General features: G+C 41.3%; 1 protein-coding gene across 1 annotated transcript in view; it reads left to right on the top strand.

The window, feature by feature from the left end:
* Window positions 1-27,469, top strand: part of DNTT (DNA nucleotidylexotransferase) — a 173,611-nt gene that overhangs the window by 6,138 nt on the left and 140,004 nt on the right. The window contains exons 2-3 of the mRNA XM_020795007.3: window positions 7,940-8,111; window positions 22,920-23,048. Of these exons, the coding sequence (XP_020650666.3) occupies window positions 7,940-8,111; window positions 22,920-23,048 (301 nt within the window). The remainder of the gene's footprint in view (window positions 1-7,939; window positions 8,112-22,919; window positions 23,049-27,469) is intronic.

Here is a 27,469-nt window from a genome sequence, read left to right as displayed (position 1 = left end):
GTCAGCCCGCCTGCCTCCCTCCCTTTGTGGCTATGCCAGCTCTGATCTTTGATACGCGCAGGTGGCACTGTTGCCAGAGAGGTTTGACAAGCCAAAGTCACCTTACTTCCCTCTCTTTCCCTAATGATAACCCACAGATAGGTCTCAATGGGTTTGCTAGGCTTCTACCACGTTTAGCACAAGGAAAACTGATGACAAATTTGGGATGTACAGGGGTGGATTTGTAGACTTAAACAAATAGACTACCAAATTATTTTCTGACCTCAAATATGGAAAACTTTAGGATAACAGCTATCAAAACAGTTTCAAATGAACAAGATCTTCGGCTTGCCTGCTACTCTTGGAATAGGATACAAACTTTTCTTTTCTCTTTTTAAAAAAATTATTAGAGGAATAAATTAGTTTCTGAATTTTTTTGAAGTGGGAAGCCTGAATAGATTTTAAAAAATGGTTGAGTTCCACTTGTTTATGTACTTACATAACCCTTAAGCTTCAAAATCCTCACTTAAACACATTTGAAGAGACTTATGTCATCTTTCCCTTTTCATTTTGCCAGCCGGAGCAGATGGTTCTTTTAAATTCTCCTTTTAAGATGATGCTGATGTGTTTTGATTTCCATTCAATCATCTTTTACATTTTTTGTGACCCAGGCTGGACAGATATGCATGCAAATACATCCTGCTGTGTCTTGTATAAAATTTTAAATGCCTCCTTTGGTCTTCTAGCAAGACTAAGCTTAATACCATCCTTAAATAATTAGCATTCACAACTGTATGGCAACTGGCAAAGCATTTGGACTTAAATTCAGTGGCTGGTCTCCACTAAAGCAGAACCATTGACTCACTGGGATTTATACCACACTGGATGTTGATCTTTACTATTCAGCAGTTGATTTCATCTACTTCAGTTCACTGAAAATGCTTATAACGTTTTATATCACACTGAATATTTTCTAATACAATTTTGCAAACTGAATCTAGGCGCATGCAAGTCGTTCAATGGCATTCTCATCTCTCTTTATGAGATAAAGTGAACTAGAGGGGCTGTAGCTATGCTGGACTTTTATTTACAACTTTGTCTGCTGTCTGAAGTTTGAGCGATTGGGGAGGACTTTCCTGAGCTGTGGTAATTGTCTATCTTTCTAACACTAACTGATTCCAGCTTTTTGAATTCAAAGAGAGACCTGTCTCTCTGCTGAGTATTCTATCCCCCTCTTCCATCAGTTGGTGCTAGGCAGTTGTTTGTTGCTGTTGGTCTGTTTGGTTGGTTGCTAGTATGTGTGCAGTAAAGAAAGCAATATATACAAGTGTATAATTTCAAGCAACTGTCAGTAAACAAACATTTTTATTCTTTCTCCTACAAATGTCTCAGAGCGAGTTAAAGAGATTTTAAGTGTAAGTTAAGGAGAAAGGGGTGTGGATCCTCTGTGGATCTCTATACTTTTATTATGTTGTAAAAAGAGAATATTGCTATTCAATACTCTGCAACAGTAGCTTCATGATACACCATTTTTCCATGCAGGAGCCTGTGGATTTGATTCTTGGTGTTTTCAGGCAGTGATGGGGGAGACTTTTGGATCTCTGCCAGTGAGTGTAGACTGGCCATCTGGCAATTCTGGCAAATGCCAGAAGGGCCGATGGTCAGAAGGGCCGGTTCTTGCCTCAGCGCAGGGCCAGGCTGAGCCCCCCTCCCCAAAAGAGAGCGAGCGAGCGAGCGAGCAAGCGAAAGGGAGCCTTCCCTCCCCGCCCCCTTGCCTTGCCTCCTCCTCTTCCTCCTCCTTCCTCCTCCTCCCGCCCCTCCAGCTGGGGCGGCCCCCCCAACCTCCCCACCCGGCCCAAGAGCGCACCCGCGCGCGAGGGGGGGGCAACGTCGAGGCCCGGCTCCTAGCGCTGCGGCGAAGGCGGGCTCCGGGCGGCGGAGGTGGCGGCCATGGAGATGCGGCCGCTCCGCCTCCCTCCCGCGCCCGCAGAGCCGGTGGCGGCAGCGCGCTTTGTTCGAGGCTAGCGCAGGCAGCCGAGACGCCGCGGCTTCCCGGCCCTGCCTGCCCGCCGGCTGCTCTCGGGACGCGGCTGGTGCTGGTGGCCGGCCAGAAGGTCTGGCCAGCGCATCCCCCGCCCCGCTCACTCGCTCGCTCACTCACTTCCTCACCCTGGCGCACCGGGGCCGGGGAGGGCCGGAGGGCGGAGCGGGAGCGGCGGCAGGAGGAGGAGGAGGAGGCAGCCTCGCCTCGCATCCTCCCCCTCTGCCCGCCCGGCCTGGCCCGCTGCCCGGGCACCCAGGTGGCCGAGAGCGCACGGTGCCCGGGCGCGTCGCCTTCGCCGGGCGCCCTTGGCCTCTCCAAAGGGAAGCGCGCCGCTGGGGGAGCGGGCGCCTCGGCCGGCCTTCCCCGGGCGGGTGGGCAAGGAGGGAAAGCCGGGGGGCCCCCGGAGAGGGGAGGAGGAGGAGGAGGAAGGGGGCGAGGATGGGGAAAAGAGCGGAGGGGGGACTGGAAGAGGTGAGGAGGGCCGATCGGAAACTGGAAGCCGAGAAAGCCTCTCCTCCCGGGCAGGGGTGGCCACGCTGCCTCCCAGGAAAGCCCCTCTGACGAGGCTGAGCTGAAGTTTCGTCGGCAAACCCAGCCTCGACCGGAGGGATCCTGACCCGGTCCCGGGAAGATCAACTTTCCTGGCCATTTTTTTTTTAAGTGAAAATTTCCTCATCAGAGCTGGGCTATGCTGTCTTTGTTTCACCGTCCCCTGAGAATGTCACAACCCCGCTTTAGATACGAGTTGCCTTCTTATCCTGCTCCTTAGGATGCGCTGCAGCAGAAAAGATACACTCCTCTTGCACAGGGAGGTTCTGTTTATTCGTTTCGTTCATATCCTCGGCTCCCTCCCAAGTTTTATCCTCCGCCCTACAGCCCTGTGAGGTAGGCTAGGCTGATGGCGAGAGCACCTCGCTCAAAATCCCCCCGGTGCATTTCAGGGGTCCATAGGGACAATCCTGGCCCAAAGCCAGGTGGGCCTGTGTCCCCACAGCCGGTGGGCCTGTGTGCTCTAAATGCCAGGGCCGATTTTTGGTCCCAGTCCGGCCCTGGTGTAGAGTAGGAGATTTCTAGGAGGAAGGGGAATTTAGGCAAACAATTCTGCTTAATTGTGTTTATTGGAGATAGGGGCTCCTCAGCAGTGGAGTTGAGTAATCCTACTTGTTCTGGCTGAGTCTGCACCTCCTCTCTAGGGACAAGCATGTAGCCCAGGAATGCTTTTGGATTCATCTCTGTTGCTGGAGATTCAAGCAGTTTAAATGGCAAACAGAATGCCAGCTTTGACTTGTATGACCACAATAACAATATGAGCACAACTGTGCAGTCTATGTGTAGTAATTCATGTATTGACAGCTTCAAGGATGGACTAGGTTAGTGCACTTTAGGTCACACCACTCTTGGACCTGAGCATGTCGGTGCAGTTGGACTGCACTAGTTGCAGAATATGATAGCTTCACTTCTTAGTGGGGTTTTCCTCTAAGGCACATGGAACCCCTTTGCTGAAAAGTTTCTCCTCCAGACTAGGTCTAGTTTGTTTTTTTGTAAGGTCCTGAAAAGCTCAGGGCCAGCTTTATTCTGCCAGACTATATTTGCCTGTACTACTAATAGTACTAACACTAATTGTGCACCATGAAGTTACTTCTGACATGTGGCAACATTTGCCAGAGTTTCTTGGTTATAAAGTACATAGATGGAGCTTACTGTTCCCTTTTTCCGTGGGCGCTGAGGGATTGTGTGGCTTGCCCAAGTCCACACAAGCTTGATCTTTCTCCAGAGAGGTGCAGTAGAGAATTGAACTCCTGACCCTGTGGCAGTGGCTCCAACTCACTGAGATTTCCTGCCAGCTTGATTGCCAAGTCTCTGTGCTTCGTAGGGAGATGCCGTGCTTGTTGTACCACAACCTAGTGAACTCTGAGGTATGGAGAAGGATGTTCTATACAATCGGGGCCATTATGTGAGATGATTACTCTATTGAGATTAGGCCACATTCCCTAATGAAAACTTATTTGTTTTTCTAAGCATTTTCTGATCAGCAGGGTGACCAGTTACCCAGAAATTTAAGTGATTTTAATGAAATAGTTATCATTTTATCTTCTTCTTCTTTTGATATTACTGTATTTTCTGAAGATATTTTTAGCACAGTAGTTTTTAAATTGTTTGGAATTGTTTAAAAATTAAAAGGGGCATAAAATTTCTCATAATAAATAAATCAAGGTATATACTTCTCCCAACATGCTTTATTTTCAGGAGGAACAAATGCTTCATTTTCAGATGTGCTGCTGAAAACTAGTAGTGAAGCAGCACCACATTTGAAGGTGAGGAGAGGGGGCCCCTTAAAAATGGTGGGGAGGCCACATCTGGCTGTAGGCCACATGTTCTTCCCCAAGTGACTTATGTAATATGGACGGGACCAGATGGACGTGCTGAGAGTATTGTGGTTCTGGAGACAGACATTAGTATCATCAGAGTTACAGGCCAATTTTAGTAAAATTCATCCTAAGTTCCATATTCTTTCTTAACACACAACCTTTCTTTCATAGCAAGGTTACTCTATTAGTATTGAATAGAATGAATCTCAAAGGAGACAATGTCTTTCTCTCCACTTTCCAAATGTCTGCCATACAGCCTAATGCTCTGCGTTTGTATATGCTGGGGGTGGCCAACTTTCCAACGGGTCCAAGGGCCATTCCCCATCTACACAACCCACAACAATAAACAGTGCTGCTGTGCTGCTAAAATTTGGCAGCAAAACGCATCACCATATTTCAAAGGCAAGCCATTAAGTCGCATTAACATAACCAGAAAATTGTAGGCTGCCAAATTTGGGAGGGAGAACCACTCAAAAAAAAACCTTGTGGTGCAGTGGTTAAACTGCAGTACTGTATTTCAGTAAAGGCTCTATTCACAACCTGAGCTTGATTCTGGGTTCAGGTAGCTCGAGGTTGACTCAGATTTCATCATTCCAAAGTCACTAAACTGAGTACCCAGCCAGCTAGGGGGCAATGTGTGTCTTTAAATTGTATATAGTGGTGCCTCGCTTTACAATTGCCCCACATTACGATGAATCCGCTTTACGACAATCTTTTTGCAATCGCAATTGCAATTGCAAAACAATGGTCTAAATGGGGGAATTTTGCTTTGCGATGATCAGTTCCCTGCTTTGGGAACCGATTCTTCACAAAATGATGATTTTTCAACAGCTGATTGGTGGTTTCAAAATGGCCGCCGGGTAAATAAAATGGCTCCCCACTGTGTTTAGGGATGGATTCCTCACTATACAGGCAGCGAAAATGGCCGCCGTATGGAGGATCTTCACTGGATAGTGAGTTTTAAGCCCATTGGAACACATTGAAAGGTTTTCAATGTGTTTCAATGGGCTTTTTATATTCGCTTTATGATGTTTTTCGCTTAACGGCGATTTTCCTGGAACAGATTATCACCGTTAAGCGAGGCACCACTGTATTTAAATTGTAAACTGTCCAGAGAGAGCTTTAACAATTTTGAGGAGGTATATAAGCAGCACACACTTCTCATGGGCTGTGAGTTGTCCACTGATTCTTTGTATCTATTTACTGTATCTGTGTAGAACTGATAATGTTTTTCAGTTCATAAAATTTTCAACAAATATACGTATGAAAATTATGAATGTAAAGAGCTCTTGATGAATGTTCACAATATTCACTGATAGCTGAAATCCTGTTTATCTTTGCATAATACAAAGTTGTATTAATCTAAGTGTACAAAGCATTATGCCTAGACTGCCTGGATCATGCAGTTAGATTGTTTGGTTGACAACGTGACTCCCATTTCACCCATCACAGGGCACACATGTGGAAATGCTTTGTGAACAGCGCTTCTGCCCAGCTGCGCTTTCTGTGAATTTTGCTGGAGCTTCGTGTTGTGCCGATGGAGCTACGCAACAGGGTTTCAGCCAATATTTGTTAGTAATATGACCTTCGTGTCGCCGACATCTAAAGGGCAAAATCAAATTCTACAAACCAATCCAACCACACCAGAACAACGGCAACTTAATAAAATAAAGTGACTGGAATCTGAATAGAATACATACTAGTTCTGAAGGAATTCAGTAGAGAGACAGACAGAAAGACTCCCTGAAGTATTAATCTATGCAATCTCTCTCTCTCCTCTCGTCCTGTGATAACAGAGTGATAGATTGGAACAGAGTAAATATGGGGAGATATTTTGCCAACATGTTCGAGATATTTTGTGAGAAAGTGGAATACATTAAATTTGCTTTCCAGCATCTGTTTTGAACTCATTTCATTCAAGATAATTTAACGGCTGATTTTTTTTTTTGTTTTAAAAATTGTCAACAATATCTGTAGAAATCCTACATTTCTTACATATTCTGCCAAGGATATGATGCAGCTGTAAAAGTATCAGAGGAAACTGGGGCAGCACTGGCTGAACTGCTCTTGAGAGTGTAGAAATGGCAAAGTTCCCAGATCTTCAGCTTTATATAAATACATTAAATATGCACATATTATATAAAGGGATATAAACCACAGGAAGCAGAAGTTAAACATCTCTAACTGAATGTTTTTTTCCTGAAAGTGAGTACCAGGCAGAACACAGCGGTTTAATTAGAAGGCAACCTAGCAGTGTGTTGATAATGGGAAAATGCTGTTTAGCAAATTCCTTATACACTTACCTAGAAGTAAATCTAATTGAGCTATGCTGTGGTGTTTTATGAAAAACTATTCAAGAGCAATAGCAGTGGTGGATGTACCCTGTGAGTCTGGTGGATTAGAGGTGAGGTGAACAGAGACAATACCAATGGGTCCCCAGAGGTAGATTAAAGTTTATCTAGTGTTTTTATCCAACCTCCTCCCTTAAGCAGTGCATTACTATTAAATGAAAGACTAATGTTGGTTTGAAGGCCTCAATTTTGTCAATGTCCCATGAAGGCTGACACAAATATGCACTAACTTGCCAGCTGAAGTTAGCAAAGAGACTTCCTACTTGATCTACTTTTTAGAACAATGTACCTCAACATTTACTAGATCAAGGCTGAGGAACCTCTAGCCCACCAGCTGTAGTTGGATTCTTTATGCCTATCATCCAGGACATGGGCCACTATGGTCAGGTCTAATGGGTAGTGGAGTCCAACAGCATCTAAACTGCAAGTTCTTCGGCCCCATGCTAGGCTTTGTATGGGGCTGAGCTGCAATGGGAACATTGCTTGTGTTAATGCAGCAAAAGTTGATTTAGGAAATCTTACCCTCATTGTGCACATTGTGGCTTAGCGGTGTGGTTCCTGTATGGCAGATAAGAGTTTCTTGTAAGGTTATCTGTGTTTTCCCATTTGCACAGGAATTTAAAAACAGCTTGGGGAAGAGACTTATATGGCCCAATCATTTTTATGGGGCTCATAACCAGGATATCAATGTTACAAAAAACATGGACATACATAGCAAATCAAGGATGTGGTTCTAGAAAAAACAATGAGTAATTTAGAGGATTTTATTCACATGATCTTTTCATTTCCATTGCTATCTGCAAAGTGCTTACTGCTGAATATAGAAGGTTTGATGGAAAATATTAACAGTGGCATTGCTTTAAAGAGCTTAATTTTACAGATTCCTGACTTATTATGAAGCTCTCAATCATTGAAACAAGCCACTATTTACTCTCAAGGCTGTCAGGTAATATTACAGAGGCTCTTTATTACAATACTATGGGAGAAAGTCGGGTGTTTTATATGTAGGAATGAAAGAATATGAATTTTAAGGATGTTAGTTGGTACTGAGTTGAAATGTCAGGTGAAACAGCTGAAGCAATTTGAAAATGTCTTGAAGAGTATGTTGATATCAAACTATCTTCCATTTCTATTTTGTGAATTGCAAACCTCCAGCTTACCATTACAAATTATGTCTTTATGTTTGTTTTTTGCAGTGATTCTGTCACCCACATTGTGGCTGAGAATAATTCAAACCCTGAAATCTTGAAATGGCTGAAAATACATCAAGGGGTGGATGGCTCAAAATTCAGGATCCTTGACATCACATGGTTAATAGCCTGTATGGAGACAGGAGGGCCTGTGGATTGGGAAAAATATCAGATTATTGTAAGTAGCATCATAGGCAATGACCAGTCTGTACACTGGATGGTTAACACAAAGTGCTTGACTGACTGAGTGCTGGCTTCAATGAAACTAAATAGATTTAAATCCAAGTACTTAACTTGCTTGTTGGGTCATAGCAGGTTTGGTCTATATAAACTATTTCCTTCTGAAACAAGGCTTTGGGCATGATCTTTTTAAAGGCCTCTGGGAAATATGAGCTGGATACAGGATAAGCCATTGTCATTGCTGGGTCACATGATCTCTTGTGGAATTTCCTTGACTGCCACAATCATTCCCCTGTCTGTCTGTGATGATCTGTAGTAAAGTTATGGTGTGCATGCCACTGCCACAAGTTTCTGCATATTACAGCCTAATGAATATCTGCAATATTGGGTCCCAGGGATCAATGTGAGAGGCTTGTAGGCTTCTTAGAAGGACCTCCATGTGGGAAACAGGATGTTACACTAAGCTTGGAAAAGTTAGTTGTGGACTGATACGTTGTTACTTGTCACTAAATTGCTTCAGATTTATGAAAACACTATAAATCAATGACCTCCTAAAGCACTATCATTCTCCAAATCCCTAGCCAATATTTCTGCAGTTGTTGTCAGTCAGGGATGCCAGGAACAGTGGTTGAAAAATAATATTCTCAAGCTTTATATATCTAACTCAGTATTGGCTTTTCAACATGTAATTTGGTAGTTGATACTAGATGTTGTGAAAGGTGGTGTAGTGTTGGGGGCAAAGTGTCTGACTAGGATTCAGGAGACTTGGGTTCAAATGTCTATATAGTCATGGAAACACACTAGTAGATGCCAATGACAAACTACTCCTTGAATATCTCACTTTTAAAACACCATTAGAGGTGGCCTAAGTTGCAACTGACTTAGCAGCCCATCCCAACATCAGCGACAGTCAAACTGTATAGTTGTTACAGCGTTCTGAGGAGCTATGTGTCTATTCTATAAATACAATAAACATTTGTATCTACTAACTGCAATGGAAACACAAAGTCAGTGTATTCCAAAGGACTCACTCTTCATTACCAAAGCAGGGAGAATTTGCTTTTTAAACTCCCAATTTAAATGATATGTCCTCTCTTCATGGTATACAGTTGCACTTTCCCATTCACACTATCATAAATACAAAACCAGCTTGAATTTCCGTCTTCTCATTTACAAATTGAATATCTGTGCTGAAAATTACAGATGGGCATGAATTTAAAAATGGCAGTCACCAAAATTGCTAATTTGTCCTGTGAGTTCTGTGGCCTTCTAGAAAGTTCCTGACCTTCTACTAAAGAAAAAAATATTGATAGTTATCCTAAGCACAAAATGAGATATGAACTCAATGAAGAACAGGCAGTTGTGTTTATCATTTTATATAAGCATTTTAAGTAGCGGTGGACATGAATCAGAAAAATGGTGATTCATTTTGATTTGTCATTTGTTAAGCTTGCCAAATCGCAAAATACAAATTTATGATTTTTTCACAAATCAATCAATCAATTCTTTTTTTTACTTAAAATACGTATAAAATGTCCCCTCAAGCACCTAGACACACCTAATTCACAGGGAAGCTTCCCCTGACTCTCCTCTACAAGCCCCACAAGTTTGGTGAAGTTTGGTTTCAGATGTCCTAGTTATACATTCACAAGGAGCCCCTCCCCGGAAAGTTTCCCCCTAGAGACACCAAAATCACAGAGAAACTGACTCTTCTCTACAATCCTGCCACGTTTGGTGAAGATTGGATTTCAGAAATCCAAGTTATATACCTACAAAGTGGGTTCCCGAGGAAAGTGCCCTTTAGCAGCTGATGTGAGGAAACCCAATCTTCCCCAAACTTGGATGGATTGTAGAAAAGAGTCAGAGGAAGTTTCTCTGGATTTTTTGTGTCTCCAGGTGGCTAGGGGGCTGTTTTATAGCCAAACTAAAAGAAAAATCAATAAATTTAATACAAATAGCTAGGAAATAAGAAATCTAATAGTAGCGACTCTCATGGAAGTGGTCAGATATTATAGTAAAGGTAAAGGTTCCCCTTGACAATTTTTGTCCAGTCGTGTTTGACTCTAGGGGGCGGTGCTCATCCCCATTTCCAAGCCATAGAGCCAGCATTTTGTCCGAAGACAATCTTCCATGGTCACGTGGCCAGTGCGACTTAGACACGGAACGCTGTTACCTTCCCACCGAGGTGGTCTCTATTTATCTACTTGCATTTGCATGCTTTCGAACTGCTAGGTTGGCGGGACTCTCATGGAAATGGTCAGATGTTATAGCTATGTCTAACCCCCCCCCCCACATATTTTGGCTAGATGTTCAGCAGGTTTAACGGATAAATTACTCTTCCTAATTTTAAAAGATAACAAAGTTAAAATAGCCACATGGTAGCTGTTTTAAGGGATTGCAGTGCCAGCAAGTAACTAGTACATTCCACTTTAGAACCCATGAGGTTATCAATAATTCATCCTACTGTCCTCCTTTTAATCGTTTCATGTGTAGGACGTAATACTTGAGGTCTTCCACTCATCCCGGGTCACACAGCAGAGAACTGTTCTATAAGAGCATTGTCAATTTGCCCTTAAAGAGCATCAGTGGCATGGCTTGAAAACGTAAGTTAGTAAATGCTTCCCATAAAAGTGTAAAAATAAGATTGCCTAGGTACCGTGAAGGAATTCCCTCCCCAAACTGTTAGCACCACACTGAGAATTTTGATGCTGAATCAAACTGGCATCTCAGTTGACATCCTGTTTGAGAAAGCAGTCCGAGATTGTTTTGCTGTCCCAGCACTTGAATGTCTTCCACTGAGGACAAAGAACCCATTTGTAAAATATGGGATGACATGCTTGTCCACTGGTTCCCCTCCCATTAGTAGCAATAGCAAGATTTTACTGATGAACCTCCCAAGCTTGTTAAAGTGTTTCAGCATGTGTCAGATGTATTCTTACAGAAACTGAAGGCAGCTCTGCCTTCATTCTTAGATACACAACAGAGGTAGATCCTGAGGAAGAGCCAGAATTTTCTCCTTTGGGAAGTTATTTTGGACAGTTTCATGCTGGGCAAGCACCTTCTTGTTCTGGCCCCAGATAGGAGCTGTGGGAATATTTTAAGAGCAGTTGACTACTCTTAGAAAAGAAGAATGTGTAACTTACCTGTACAGTGCATTGGGTAGCTCTATGAACTGCATTCAGATGTGCTTTACAGAACAAAGATCTTTGGCATGAGCTATCCAAATATTTGAAGAAGAGGCATTGTTCTAATTGCTGGGCATTAGTTGTCCACCTCTGCTTGCTTTAGTATTACTAAGGACCACAGTTTTTATTTCATCATGATTAAACCTCTGCTTCTCCTTTCCACAGTAGCTGATGACTCCAGTCAGCATTCTTTGAAGCCCAGCTTTGGGAAAAGATAGCCATGCTGTGTCATTAACTCATAATTAGAGATGGGGGCTTTTTATTCATATTTGAATACAAACCTCACAGGTAAAGGTGGCTGGCCTGATTGAAACCCACCCCAGAACCCGCCAGACTACTTACCACATGGTGCATGGCGCACATGACCAGTGTCATCTTCAGCACCCAAATCACGGCAGTAACTCGGCTTCTGCAGCCCTGCCTCCCTACTCGCTCATCCACTCCATGGCTGAGCAGGGAGATTCATCCTCCCGCCCCCTTCCTGTATTTATATATCAATACGAAGCCCCCATCTCTTCTCATAATACGATTGAGACTTTGTACCCACAGAGTGAAACAGAAGAAAAAATTGTTGTTCTATCTCTGGATCAATATCATGAACATAAAAGCTAAATACCAATGAAGACTCACTTTAAAGCAGTATTTTAATTAAAGCTAAGAAATCTGCAAACTATTCCCAGGGCAAGGTCTTAAAATTGCATATTGTACTCCTAAATTAAGAGCTAAAAGTATAGCAAAAAAGCAATATATCAAGAAAGAAGAGAGAAGAGACTTGCTGAAGGCCAGTATGTAGAGAAGACATGTTGCATGTGAGAAGGAAAAGAGAGAATTTAATATGTATTTTGTGACTGGTCAACAGAAATCTCCAGAGCAAGGGTTTCCTTGTCTGAATTTTCAGAATCTGAATGTTTGTGTGTGATCATGCACATGTGCATGTATGGGCGTGCAGTGCTACATAATACAGACCGAATTCCAATATAAAGGTTATAGTATTGCCAAAACTTGGCAATATTACTTTTCAGACTACACCTCCCAGAATCTCTAGGAGCCAGCATGGCCATGAGCATGGGAACTCTAGTTAAAAAAAGAGTAAGATTTCCAAGCTCTGGGTATTATTGTAGCTACTAGAACCTTAGTAATTGATAGTAGGCTGCAAGCCGGAGAACCACATGACTAACAGCATGTGTCCAGTTGAGCTTGTGACTTATTTTTTTTCCAACAGCAGTCTTCACCATCACAAAAAAGGCTTCTTACTACAATTCACTTTCACCTGCATAATGTTTCTCTGCAGATACCTTGGAGATGGTTCAACACTGCTTAATTAAGACATCATGGCTACCGAAGTTCCTCTGGGTAATGACTCCCCACACTCGCTCATGGCTATAAAGGTAGCCATTTTTCTTGCAATCACAGCAGGTATTGCAAGTGCCATTGCATCTGTGGAATGGATTTAAAATCAGTTTCACCACAATAGCATTTGCACCATGCTTGCAGGCATGAGGACACCAGAAGAAAGGTTCATTGGGAACACAGAGACAGGGCTGGGTCAGTATGAACTAAGAGAGAGGAAAGGAACATGGTTTCTACCACTGCTGGCTGCATGGCTAAGAGAGAGGAAGAGGCAAGCAGGAAGAATCGGAGTCAACCCTGAGAATATTGGTCTATGGGAGAAAATAGAGACAGAACAGTTAAGAAACATACCAGGAAACCCTTGCTCCCTTACTTGCCCATAGGTATAGTGAGGATGGTTCCCCATCACAAATGCAGAAGTAAAATTCAGCTACTAGATCAGTATTTGGAACAGGATGAGCTGCCATCTTGGCTTTTGCCTCAGGCAACAATGTTGCTTCCAAGTTTCTTCAGGACAATAAGATCACTCCTTTCAGAACAGACACTGCAAATTAAAAATACCTTAAGGGCACAATAAATTTTATCAAGAGTCTGAGGATTCATTTTGAGAGATCCTAGTCATGTGTGTAATGGTTTTGCATTAGAAATATCAAAAGGAGCCCACCAGATGGAGCTAATGCTCTCAGGCTCAGTATATCCTATAGGGCTTGCGTTTTTAGCAATTATTGCCAGTGGATTTGTTAAAGAAAAGAATTAAACACAGCTTATTGTAATCCTTAGGCTTGTCAATACTTTGGCTTAAAAAAGGTCATCTGAATTTATCTGATGATATACGTGTGTGTGTGTGTGTGTGTGTGTGTGTGTGTGTGTGTGTGTGTGTGTGTGTGTGTGTGCGCGTGTGTGTGTGTGTGACAATATACAATATATGTGTATTTACCACATTGACTTATTTAACAAGAGAGACATTCGCTGTTTCTTATAATGTAGGAAACTCTCTCACACAGACACATGTCAATCAAAATTGAGGAATATTAACTGCATTAACAGACCTCTTCAAGTTAACATTAGCGACCTCTCTGAACATCTTACATGCATAATAGAATGGAAGCTGGATGTTGTAGATTGGGATGTTGTAGACTGGATTAGCATTTAAGTTCAGCTCCACTACTTTTTGATCTTGTGCATCATTTCTAGTGATACTCTATTTTGATTTCCTGTTAAGTGTGAAACTACATGATATGGTCAGCATGTCATTAGAAGAAGTCCCCATTTAATTTTTAAAAGCCATCTGTTTGTCACAGCACATACTTGCCCTTACCTCTGTCTTTTGCCTTCTAGTGAGCTCCGTTTCGTGAGTCACCACAAACAGGTAAACAGAGGTTTAATTTCCAAGTCAGATTGTCACAACACTTACCTGCGACTACTGACAAGCATAAATGCATTGCTCTTTCTAAGGAAATCCCATTGTGGGAGGGAAAACAGGCTAATTGCATAGAATATACATTTCCTTAACATCTTGTTCTGACTCAGACTCTTTGCAGTTGTTTTTCCCTAAGGCCCTTGCTTCTTTCACCATGCCTTCCTCAGCTGTCTGCCTCTTCTCTCTCTCAGAGCTTGAAACATTTTTAAAACAAATGTTTAAAATAACATGTTAACAAACTTTAAAAATGTAATTTGTTACTGTATTGGTTTATATTTACATTTTGCAAAAATGTCTTTTAAAAATAGCAAAATAGCCTCAGGTTTCCAGAAGACCTCTAAAACTTTATTACTCCATTACATGGTATATGAGTAAATGTCATTACTTAAAAAAAATAACCTAGACAAGTTAAGTGCCATTACATGAACAGTGTTCCTAACCTATCGGTTATAGTGCAACATTTGTCTTTAAGTTGGCAAACGTTAAGGGGGAAAAGAAAAGAAGAAAAGTCAAAATATTGTAAGACTTGAAAGAATAACAGATTTATTTTAGTGTGATTAAAATCCTCTTCTTTGGACACAGCTTATTTAGTTAAGACGATAAAGGCTGTTGTGTTGTTTTTGTCAACAGTACTTCACAAACACAATGTCTTTATAACTACTTAAGGTAATAGATAACAGGTAATGGCATTATTTGTAATATGTTACTATCACTGCTCTCTCATTGTTTCTTTCTCACACTCAGCAGAACAATTCAGCCAGTGCCAAACACAAGACCTTATGACAACCAGACCCTTCCATAACATTTAGATTGAACAGCTTATCATTGCCTGAGGCTTTCTTTGTTAACACTATGACAAAAATCCCCTATAGGATGATCATGTGAAAACACTAGGATAACTTGCAGGTAATAAATGCACTTTGTGTAATCCAGCATCAAAAATTACCTTCATCCTTGATAATATAAAAACTGACTCAGGAAGCTGTGAACTCAGACAGGAGGGGAAAAGGTCTGAACTTACTTCTGGCGTGTGTATTTTCTACAAATGGGGTTACAAACTTTGCTAACCTTCCACTTCCCAGGAAGTCTGTGAAATTCTCAGGGTGAGACCTGATGCCACTGCATCCACCTGATATGTTACTATTTGGAAATCTCCCTAGACTTCTGCCTTCATTACATCACAAGATCCCACACAAATCACACAAGATAGCGAGGGTCCTCCAGCTTTCTCCCTCCCTCTCTACTTCTTTTGTAAGATCTTGCTTAGTGAAAATATCTTGAACAGTTTAATATATTTTTTCTGCTTTTCCGGTTGGTCTGATAAGATGCTACTTCAATTTAGATTTTTCACAGCCAGCATGGTTATTTCACCCTCCCTCTTTTGTTCACAGTTGTGCTTTTTCTTCTTTCTTCTAAATATAGCTTTCCCTTCACAATGTGACATTGGAATCACTTGGCTAGAATCAGGGGGCCTCAGCACTATGTATGTATTTGCTATTAGTAATTTGGAGCATTTTCCAGAGCACTGAAACATTTAAAGACTTTCATAGAGGGTAAGGCTATCAGTGATTAAAAATTAAGGCTATTAAATATTCTGTATCAGATACATTATAATACCTGTAGCTGCTGGAGAACATAAGTAGGACGGTGCTGTTACCTCATGCTTGTGGACTCTCCATCTTAAATTATTGGTTGCCATGGCAAAGAGGCCTTTACTCTGTCCTACCGGAACTTTCTGTATGGGCTGGCCCTTTGCATGAGCAACACTGGTTTTCCTGGCTCTGATTCCTGACTTTTTCTTGGCTCTTGTACATTTTGGTGTGCAAAATTATGTGCCTCAACTTTGACTCCTGGCTTCATTCTTCAAGTGCTGGACCTTCTCTGACTGTTGCCTACAGCTCACACTTGACATTCAGTGATGTTATTGCTTTGATTTATGACAGAGAGATTTCTGGAAGAATGCAAATAGTATCATGAGGAGTTGAGCTGTAACACAACCCTTTTCCTTCTGACTAAAGGTGCCAATACTTTGTGTGATAAAATACCTGGTGTGATAACAACCCTAGCTAGAACTATGTAAGTAGACTAATTAACACCCACCTCAAATGAACTTCATATAATTGAGACACGTATCACAGCAATCAACATTTTAATGAAATAAAACTGCTCGGGAAATAGGAAGAAAAGAAGATACCTTGCTTTTGGCATGTTTAAACCAGTTCGTGAAGTTTTGTTCCCCGAATGATCTTTGTTCAGATTTTCTGCTGCCTCTAAGAATCACAAAGAGTTGAAATAAAGGTTAATTGGTTTTTAAGAGGTTTCAAATTAATTTTGTTGTAATTTAATTGGAGCAACATGAAGCAGAAATTTGTTTTACTATGATCAGCTAATTTTAGACAAAGGTCAGTGACAAAATAAGGGACCTTAGTAGACAGTGGACTTTCCCACTGCAGGCAACCTAATGAGATGAGAAAAGGCCAGGCTTACTCAGGAGGTATGAGAAAACTGCAGGTGTAATTAGGTTGGATGAGGCACTAATCTCAGGTAGCAGTTTTTGGACACCTTCAAATGATAACAAATCATCAATTTAAAGAGGTATTGTATTTGGATTAAATATACAACACCAACTATCCACCACCTGATTGATATAAAGGTGGATTAGATAAAATAAACTGTAAAAGATATCAAACATAATCATATAATCCCAAAATATGATTGATTCAAGATATATCAAAAACATTTTATTAATTACTGTAATTTATTTAAAATACTAATGAAAACCTTCAAGGGAGCTTTCTAGTTCTGCAGCAGTACATCTGTTAACAGAAGCCCAAACCCAAAACTGCTAACTAATAATAGTGGAATAATTAAAAGCAGCTTTCAGTTAAGATTAACAAAGCAAATTTCTTCCAGCAGCTCACTGAAGCCATTAAGTGAAATCTTTCAAGGATATATATGCATGTTTGTGGATCTACGAGGGGCCTGCCTGGATAGGGACTGAGGATACAAATTCCACAGGTGTGGCACAGTGGTTCTAAAAGCCCCACCTCTCATGTTCACCCTTTAGTTGTTCTCAGGGGCAGGGATGTAAGCTGGACTTTGGCCAATACTCTTGAGGTACAGGCAGCTTGATAGGGAGATGGTTTCTTGTTCAGGTAACGTATGATTTAGCTCCAGATGTCTCTGACTTTAATGCCAGCTTGGAAATGCCCTGGAAATCCAGAGCAGCTGGTGCCACACAAGAATCAGCTGTTCACGCCACTTTGTATCCACACATTCTCTGGTTACTGCACTTTCAAACCCATGTTAAAGGCATTCTCACAAAGAGCACTTTATGGTAGTCTAACCTAGATGTCGCATCAATGAGACATGGCTTACCAATGAAAGGTCTATACTTTCCAGGATGCCATATTAGTCTAAAATATACTTCTGTCCACCATTGCTACCTAACATTTACAAGTCAGCAATGAGTCCAGCAGAATGCCCAAGCTACACTTGGTCCTTCAAGAGGCATGCAGTCCCATGGAAGAGATCAGGTAAATCTTTATCTAGATCTAGAGTATAAAATTTTGACTTAATTTCCTTAAAATTGTTACTTGTAAATAATAAACCAGTCTTATGGAAAGTAAATTATACTAAACAACCAGCAACAGTTCAGAAGATATAGGGTTTAGCCCATAAACATGTATCTTACAGTATTTTCAGTTATGGAATGGCAAAATAAATAATGTAGCAAATTTATTATTTTTATTTCTCTTAAATGCTAGACATTTATTTTCAGCAGTTGCTATTGTATTGGACCTTCCAGATAACTTATTTCAGTAAAAATAAATAAATACAATCAAAGAATAATCTAACAACAACAGTGCATGTGAATGCATTGAATACACAGACAGACTTGTATTAGGCAGTGAGAAAAATATTAACATATCAATGTAATTGAACAATGTAATGAAGCAAATGTCTTTCAAAACAGGACTTTCAGTTTACTGTCTGAAGTTGTTCATGGATCTCCCAGGACAGTAGATTACTATCACCTAGGTGCTGCTGAGGGACGTGGTGGCGCTGTGGGCTAAACCGCAGAAGCCTGTGCTGCAGGTTCAGAAGACCAAGCAGTCATAAGATCGAATCCACACGACGGAGTGAGCGCCCATCGCTTGTCCCAGCTCCTGCCAACCTAGCGGTTCGAAAGCATGCAAATGCAAGTAGATAAATAGGGACCACTTTGGTGGGAAGGTAACAGCGTTCCGTGTCTAAGTTGCACTGGCCATGTGACCACGGAAGTTTGTCTTCGGACAAAACGCTGGCTCTATGGCTTGGAAATGGGGATGAGCACCGCCCCCTAGAGTCAAACACGACTGGACAAAAATTGTCAAGGGGAACCTTTACCTTTACGTTAGGTGCTGCTAATGAGGAGATATGCTAGAAAGCCAGAATACTATGGTGATTAGAAAGATTGACTAGGCCTCAGGAATTTTCCAGGGTCAACCCTGGGCCCTTCTGTTTAATCTTATTCAAGAGAGGTAATGGATGTCCTGAATTAGTGTCTTCTTAGGTGACCAAACTTTTCTGAGACAACTGTACTTTTCCTGAAAGTTAAAGAGTGTGACTCAGGGGTGCTTCTGGATTCACCATAATTTGAGAAACCTGGGAACTAAATGGTTACAATTCTGGTTAATTAGTTTAAGCTGACATATCAACTATGATTAGGAGATAGATAGATAGATAGATAGATAGATAGATAGATAGATAGATAGATAGATAGATAGATAGATAGATAGATAGATAGATAGATAGATAGATAGATAGATAGATAGATAGATAGATAGATAGATAGATATCCAAGCAATGTATCTCTCCAGCTTTTAAAAACCTTTGAGGGTGATCTTTCTGTTGGTCCCACTGCCTTTAGTGTATGTCTGTATTTTTGTGTGACAGTTGTGGAAGGTTGTTTAGGATGATGGAAGAAGTAAAATGAAGTAGTCAATAGAGGCAAAATGCATAGGAAGCAAAGGAAGAAACTGCAAGTGGCAAATTCTTCGTTCCCTTTGTGAACCATATAGAAATAAGTGTGTTCAACATGAAATGTTTATCTTTAAAAATTGTACATGGGAGGTAAAATGTGCACAGGAGAAAACATCTATACCAAAATACAAGTGAATTTCTAAGTGGAAAGCCCCCATCCCCTGCCTATCCGGTACAGAACAAGGACAGGAAGAATAAGCCGATGGATGCAGGTGGGAAAAAAAAGGTATCAGGACTGTCACTGAGACACGGTGACATACCTGATCCAAAACAGAACTGCTACCTTGCTAATTGGGACTGGTTATGTGGTGTCAGTGCTTCATCAGCTGCGGTGGCTTCCAGCAAGTTTTTGGCCCCAATTTAAAGTGTGGATGTTATTGACCTTTAAAGCCATAAATAGCTTAGGGTCAACGTATCTAAAGGAGCATCTTTTTCTGTGTGCACCTGCTTTTGGAAATCCTCTCTTCTGCTCCTGCTGAACAAACTAGATGGGGAGCTACAGTAGAAACAGCCATCTTAGTTGTAGCAAATGAAATACCCTTTCCAAGGATGCTTACTTGGCCGAAACACTGTTATTTTTTTTTTCAGCACCAGGTGAAGATGTTTGTCTTTCTCTACTTTTATCTACCACTGAATTGTAATACTTTAAATTTTAAAGGCTTTCAATTTTTAAAATTGCACCATTCCTTTGTCATGTTCAGTCTGCTTTATTGTGTGACCTGTCTTGATAACTTTCGTTGCAGGCCCACATACAGGAAAAAATCCTATAAACAATAAAAGTGGCAAAACATATGTAACTGTGGCAGTTTCCCTATTCCACAAGAGTAAAATGCCCAGCATTAACTGTCTAAAATAACACCAGTTTTCTTTCTAAAACAACCCCCACAATTAACCAAAATCTCAGGAAGGTTTTCCTCAAAGACAATTTGTTAAGGTGGTTCAGTTATTTTCTGGACCATATCAATGTTTAATCATGTTGTTCCGGGAAGCAATCCAAACTGAATCCATAAATGATAAATTATAGTGAAAAGACACTTTGCTCATCTTGCTCTTGCATAAAATTGTTGAAACTGGAGTTCTTAGGAGTAATAACTTTACATGATTTCTGGTACTTCTCATTCAGCCCTGTTGTTGTCTGAACATTTTAGTTGGTGTTGTGTCTGTACTTTAAAAAAATCAGCATTAAATATAATTCACAGATTATATAACTATCAGGTCTGAATAATTTTGTTGCAGCTTTTGGGCAGTTTGCCAGGGCAGGCTTGGATGCATGCATGCTAATTCCCCCCACCCCCCGGGAACAGTGAAAATTTCCAAGAAAATAGTGTTTACTATCACTGTTATCAATTCTACTAAGACAATTACCACTGAATAAATAAACACAGTTCTAGCCTCCATTGGATCATATACAATAACAATTTTTTATGCAATAATATTAGCACAAGAACTTTTCTAATGTGGAAAAGCATTTTTCGCCTATTACAGCAGGCTTCCCCAAACTGGGGCTTTCCACTTGTATTGGATTACAACAGCAACCTTGCGGAATTACGAGAGTTGTAGTCCGGCCTATTTGGAGGGCAGCAGATTGAGCAATACTGCATTGTAGTAACTTCTGTGTAGCAGACATGGAAGAATGTTTGCATGAATATACCTGATACTCTCCCTTTATCTATTAATGGGTTAGTAGAGAACTAATCCACCTGCAGTGACTGCTAGCACTTTTTCAATGAGCTATTTTATAATTCGAGTTTGTGAATCACATCTATTAAGAAAGGAAGCAGTACTAAGTGCTCATAACATTAAGAATTCATTCTTTGTCAAGATCTGTAATTTTCCCACGAGGAAACCACTTAGAAACCACTTGTGCTCCAAGTCTATAGCCATATCTCTTGTGGGTCAGCTGGGGTTCAGTTGAAACTTCCACATTTTACAATATTATCTCAGCATGAAGGCTATCCTGGATTTGGAAGGGAAAAACAATATTGCTATATTTTCCTCACTAGGTTACCTAAAGAACAGGACATGGAGAACATTTAACACTGGCCAGAACTTCAGTTTTGCTGATCTTTTTGTAGGATCCGTATATTATGGCCCTTTAATCACCATGGAGAGTTTTTTTCTTGGCTGCTTTCTCATGGCAAATATAAAGACACTTTCCTGTAGGGAAAAGGTTCTTTACTCAGTGGTAGAACATGAGCCTGGCATTTCTATCTAGGTCTGGAAAAGACCCTGTCTGAAACATAGGGAAAGTCATTGGAGGTTAGTGAAGAAATGCCGAGCTAGATGGATTCATGGGCTGACTTAGTGCAAGCCAGCTCATTATGTTTTCATGATCTTACAAACATTTAAATATGTGAACTGATTTACCTGAAACATATCCTATCTGGAACTGATGAATGGTGAATTTTTTCACTGGTGGCATTTAAGCAGAGGTTGGTAGTCTGCTTGTGGGAGATGTAGTTGCATCCTGCTTTGAGTAATGAGTGACCTTGGTGGCCTCCAAGATCTTTCTAATCTTATGCTTCTGTGTGAAAGATGTATACTGGTCTGTGATAGATTCTCAGAGGGTCTAGTGTCAACCCATCTCTTGTAACTTTGACCCCAATTGTCCCATGATTGATTTCCTCTGGACCACTCTCCCTGGGGCAGGTGGCCTTATGAAGTTGCAAATCCCATTGGAATCTCCAGTGGAGATGGAGAGGGAGGAGGAGAAGACAGCAGAAGGGGCTTGCCGGAAGGTCCAGAGAGTGGGGAACATTCTAGAAAGGATGAGATCAAGGAGGAGAATCAGGGTCCAAAAGATGTAGAGTGGAGGAGGGAATTCTGGAAGTTATAAAAGGGAAAGAAGAAGGTAGTAAAGGGGAGGAGTGATTGTGGAGCATCAAGGATAAGGAGGAAAAGCTGGAAGGAGAGGAAAAGGGAAAGACCTGGTTGGATGTAACAGACTGGCCTCAAGCAGAGCCACCCAAGGAATTACTGCAAGCCTCAAGTTTTAGTTGGCCTGTACACCCTATCTGTGGAAGAAGATGCCAGCAGCCACCTCTGCAACCAGTCCTGATGACCCCTACTCCCACTCAATTGGAGTGGAGGATGCAGAGACACTTCAATCACAACTGTCAGTTGGAGGCAAGATAAGAATGTTTCGCTATATGATTTCCTCTTCCCGTGGCAGAGGACAGAGACAGGGATTTTGAACCTCTGAAGTCTTACATGGGAAGGATGATATAACCACTCACCATGGACTTGAGGGCTGTCCAATAGTGGATTAATTGTGGCACACCACTGAAGGCTTCATATTTTTAGAGCTGTTTGCACTTACATTGATTTGTTCATTAAAGCTGAGTTGCAAAAGAAACCTTGATTTTGACTCTTGTGTCTGGACCACTGGACCTCTTTAGGGCCTAGAAGTTCTCCTTTAGACATATTCTTCAGATACATGTGCCAGTCTTGGATACTTTTGTGGGATTCCATCTGTTATAATTGTACAGTTGCATGTGATATGTGCTAGTACTGGACTCTGGGGTTCATCTTCTATATTTGAAGCTTCACAGCTTGAATCTCCTTTTGCAAATCCCATCTAAGACAAGGATGCTGTTAGAATGTGTCTATTTTTGTTCAAAAGCATCAGCGCTTCATGATTTGAGTGGGAGTACTTGTACATTGAACAGGGTACTTGCTTTAAATGTTTGCAGCATGGAGATAAAAGGACTGGAGATGTATCAGAGAAGCAGAAATTTGCTAACCAAATTTTGAATCCTGTAATTTTGAAATGATGGTTGAAATGACAAAAGTTTTCATATTTTGCTTTCTCTTTCTTTCTGACTAGGTGAATGGAAAGCATTCAAGTACACCATCCTTGCATCCAACGGATACTTTGGCTATAGGTAGAGAGACAATCTCTCAATATGCCTGCCAAAGGAAGACCACTTTAAAAAACCACAACAACATGTTCACGGTAATATATCAAGATATTTAATTTTATACTAAACCAAAGGCACTTTCAGATACAATCTACAAACCATAAATATATGTATTTGTAGCTCTAAGGAAACAGCAAGATGTATTATTGGAGAGGAGGAGACTATTTATGCTAATAGCCACCCTATGCATATTTATTTAGAAGGAGTCCTCCTGCTTTCAGGATCAAGTATTTGTTGATACATGCACCAAAGATTTTGACACCATTCTAATTAAGTACACTAATTGTAGACATGGTCTAGAGGGGCGGGGTAAAAATCAAATAAATAAATAAATAAATAAATAAATAAATTCCCAATGTAGTGTCGTGGATAGAGTTATGGACTAGAACTCTGGAGAACAGGGTTTAAATCCTCACTCAGCCATGGAAACCCACTGGGAGTTTGGAGCTGATAAAACCACTCCTTAAATATCCCACTTACCTTGAGAGCCCTATTAGGGTCACTATAAGTCTGTCCTGCCTTGATAGAACAGAACATACAGACACACAGACACAACACACACACATAGATAAACACAGGGTGTTGTATTTTTTAAGTCAAGTGATAATCTAGAGCAGTGTTTCTGAACCTTGGCGTCCCAAAGACATTCAAGAGAAAATTGGACCATCATCTGTCAGATCTACTTTGATCTGGATTCCTACATTGGACTTGATGGCCTTATAGGCCCCTTCCAACTAAATTATTCTACAATGCTATGACATTCTTGGACTGCACCTCCCAGAAGCCCCAGCCAGGTGAAGTCCAAGAATGTCATAGCATTGTAGAATAATTGAGTTAGAAGGGGCCTATAAGGCCATCGAGTCCAACCCCTTTCTCAATGCAGGAATCAATTGGAAACCACTTTCCTAGAATGAATGGGTGGCTCCTGAGTTCTCTCTAGTTGGAACTACTTGACCACATTGCTGGCAAGTTTGTATGAGCATACCTTGGGAAACATGCATCTTTGGACTGAAACTCCTGACTACCCATCAAGCAAAGTGTGGAGGATTCAGGGAGATTTATCCAAAAGAAACCTAATTTTTCAAAATTCTTTGGAGCTAAACAACTACAGTACACGAGCAGGACCTTTCCTAACTGATGTCTCAGTATATTAGTTGCTGAAGACATACAAACAGGAGGGAGATACTGGACTGATTTCTTGCTTGCGGGTTTCCATAGTCATTGGGTTGGCCACTGTGAAAACAAAATGGCTGGTCTACTTGAGCCCTTTTCTGGCTATCTGAGAATAATGACATGTCACAAGCTTGGTACATTGAGGGATGCTGTGCATAATGTACATCTCAGTTTCAGTAAAGCTTTTGACAAGATCCCCAATTATATTCCTGCAGACAAGTTGGAAAAAATGGGCTGGATTATTAGGTGGATTTGCAGTCAGCTAGCATATGGTCTGTCAAACCACAGCCTAAGAGTGGTTACTGATGGTTCCTCATTATTCTTGAGTCAAAGGACAAGTATGGTAACATTGGGCTCTGTCTTGATTCTGGTACTTTCTGACATCTTTGTAACTGACTTCAATGAACAAGCAGAGAGGGTGGCCATCAAAATTGCAGATGATGCCAAACTAGGAGTAGTAGTTAGGAGCTAGAATGAGCATTGAAGATTAGTTCATCCATTTGGAGAATGGTGCCGAAAGAAACAAAATGAACTGCAAGAGGGATAAATTGGCCAGTAAAAACTGAATGCAGAAATATAGGATGGCTGGCATATGACTTGACAGGGGTACATGTTAAAAGGATCAAGAAGCTCAGTAGACCAAAAATGAAATATGAGTTAGTGATGTACTGACAAAAAAGAACCATTATTGTCCTAGGCTACCTCAACAGGAGTGCAGTATCCAGATTAAGGGATGCAATAGTATCCCTTTATTCTGCTCTGGTCAGATGTATCTGGAATTCTGTGTCCAGTTCTGAATCTCATAGGATATGAACAAGCTGGAACAAGACAAGGGGAAAGTGACCAAGGTGGTAAAGAATCTGAGAAACAAGGAACAGTTGAGGGAGTTGGTCCTGTTTAGCCTGAAGAAGAGAAGACTGAGAGCTGATACAACAGCCAAATATTTGAAGTTTGTTTTCTGCTGCCACTGAGAGTGGGACCTGAACCAAGGGGTTCAAATAACAAGAAAAGGAGATTTTCCTAAAGTTTAGGAAGAGCCTCTTGATGATAAAAGCTGTATGGCAATGGAATGATCTACTTTGGAAAGCAGAGGACCCTCCCTTGTCATGGGGTAGGACTAGACTGTATAATTCTAATATTCTATGAAACGTATAATTATTCTTTCCCCAACTATTTCAACAACTGGGAAAAAAGCTTTTAAACAGTTGTCCTTCTTTATGTGTTCTGTTTAGTCAACATGAATATCCTGTAGGCCCTCAGGATTCTAATCATTCCCCAAAATGAGGAACAGATTTGCTCTGAGGGTTCACAGAATGTAATTGAACCCTGTTGAATGTTGCATTTGGTTTTACTGAGCTACTCAAAATTCAAAGGCTGATCAAACGGCTACTCAGTAGCCTCCACTGGCTGCTTTCCGCCCACAGTTCTCTCTGTCTGTCTGTCTGTCTGTCTGTCTGTCTGTCTGTCTGTCTGTCTGTCTGTCTGTCTGTCTGTCTATCTATCTATCTATCTATCTATCTATCTATCTATCTATCTATCTATCTATCTATCTATCTATCTATCTATCTATCTATCTATCTATCTATCTATCTATCTATCTATCTATCTATCTTTATACTGCTCTCATTAGTGCCGAGACACCACTCTGTGTGGCATACAATAGATACACCTAAACATTAGGAGATATTGATCTCTTTTGGATATGTAAGAGGAAGATTTGTTTCACAGTTTGGTCTGGTTTGAGGGCAGGCCAGTTTGCTCCTTTTCCCATCAACCACATGACATACTGTGTCAAGTTTGTGTGATTGCTGACATTGAACCAAAGTGAGTGCTTACTTTGCTTAGGTCAGTTGAAGATGACAGGAAATTGAAAGCTTCCTCCTGCTCTCCCATGGAGGGGAGGAAAGAAGATGCAAAGTTCTTTTTTAAGCCCTTGTAAGGCAGAGCCAATGCACTCTGCCATTTAGGATTTTTTCAAAAATTGAAATCTTGCTCCCGCTCTCCCTTGGAGGTGGAGACAGGAGAGGACAATGAGGGGGATTTTGTATGTGTTTGTTTTGTGTTTTCCCCCCTTCTCTTTAAAGAGAAGGGCCAAATAGGGTTGCTTTGAGGTCCTTCCCGCCCTCAAAGCACCTTGCGTGTGGATGCAAGGTTCATCCCAGATTATATATCGATTCTCAGATTAAACCTGCTCAGGATGATCTAGCCTGATCCCTCAAACCACCTTGCGTGTGGATGCAAGGTTCATCCCAGATTATATATTGATCCTCAGATTAAACCTGCTCAGGATGATCTAGCCTGATCTCTCAAACCACCTTGCGTGTGGATGCAAGGTTCATCCCAGATTATATATCGATTCTCAGATTAAACCTGCTCAGGATGATCTAGCCTGATCTCTCAAACCACCTTGCGTGTGGATGCAAGGTTCATCCCAGATTATATATCGATTCTCAGATTAAACCTGCTCAGGATGATCTAGCCTGATCTCTCAAACCACCTTGCGTGTGGATGCAAGGTTCATCCCAGATTATATATCGATTCTCAGATTAAACCTGCTCAGGATGATCTAGCCTGATCTCTCAAACCACCTTGCGTGTGGATGCAAGGTTCATCCCAGATTATATATCGATTCTCAGATTAAACCTGCTCAGGATGATCTAGCCTGATCTCTCAAACCACCTTGCGTGTGGATGCAAGGTTCATCCCAGATTATATATTGATCCTCAGATTGAACCTGCTCAGGATGATCTAGCCTGATCTCTCAAACCACCTTGCGTGTGGATGCAAGGTTCATCCCAGATTATATATCGATTCTCAGATTAAACCTGCTCAGGATGATCTAGCCTGATCCCTCAAACCACCTTGCGTGTGGATGCAAGGTTCATCCCAGATTATATATTGATCCTCAGATTAAACCTGCTCAGGATGATCTAGCCTGATCTCTCAAACCACCTTGCGTGTGGATGCAAGGTTCATCCCAGATTATATATTGATCCTCAGATTAAACCTGCTCAGGATGATCTAGCCTGATCTCTCAAACCACCTTGCGTGTGGATGCATGGTTCATCCCAGATTATATATCGATTCTCAGATTAAACCTGCTCAGGATGATCTAGCCCGATCTCTCAAACCACCTTGCGTGTGGATGCAAGGTTCATCCCAGATTATATATCGATTCTCAGATTAAACCTGCTCAGGATGATCTAGCCTGATCTCTCAAACCACCTTGCGTGTGGATGCAAGGTTCATCCCAGATTATATATTGATCCTCAGATTGAACCTG

The sequence above is a fragment of the Pogona vitticeps genome, chromosome 3, assembly GCF_051106095.1.
Source record: "Pogona vitticeps strain Pit_001003342236 chromosome 3, PviZW2.1, whole genome shotgun sequence".
Taxonomy (NCBI): domain Eukaryota; kingdom Metazoa; phylum Chordata; class Lepidosauria; order Squamata; family Agamidae; genus Pogona; species Pogona vitticeps.
The sequence above is the reverse complement of the archived record's forward strand: the minus strand, read 5'-3'. Positions and strand labels throughout refer to the sequence as shown.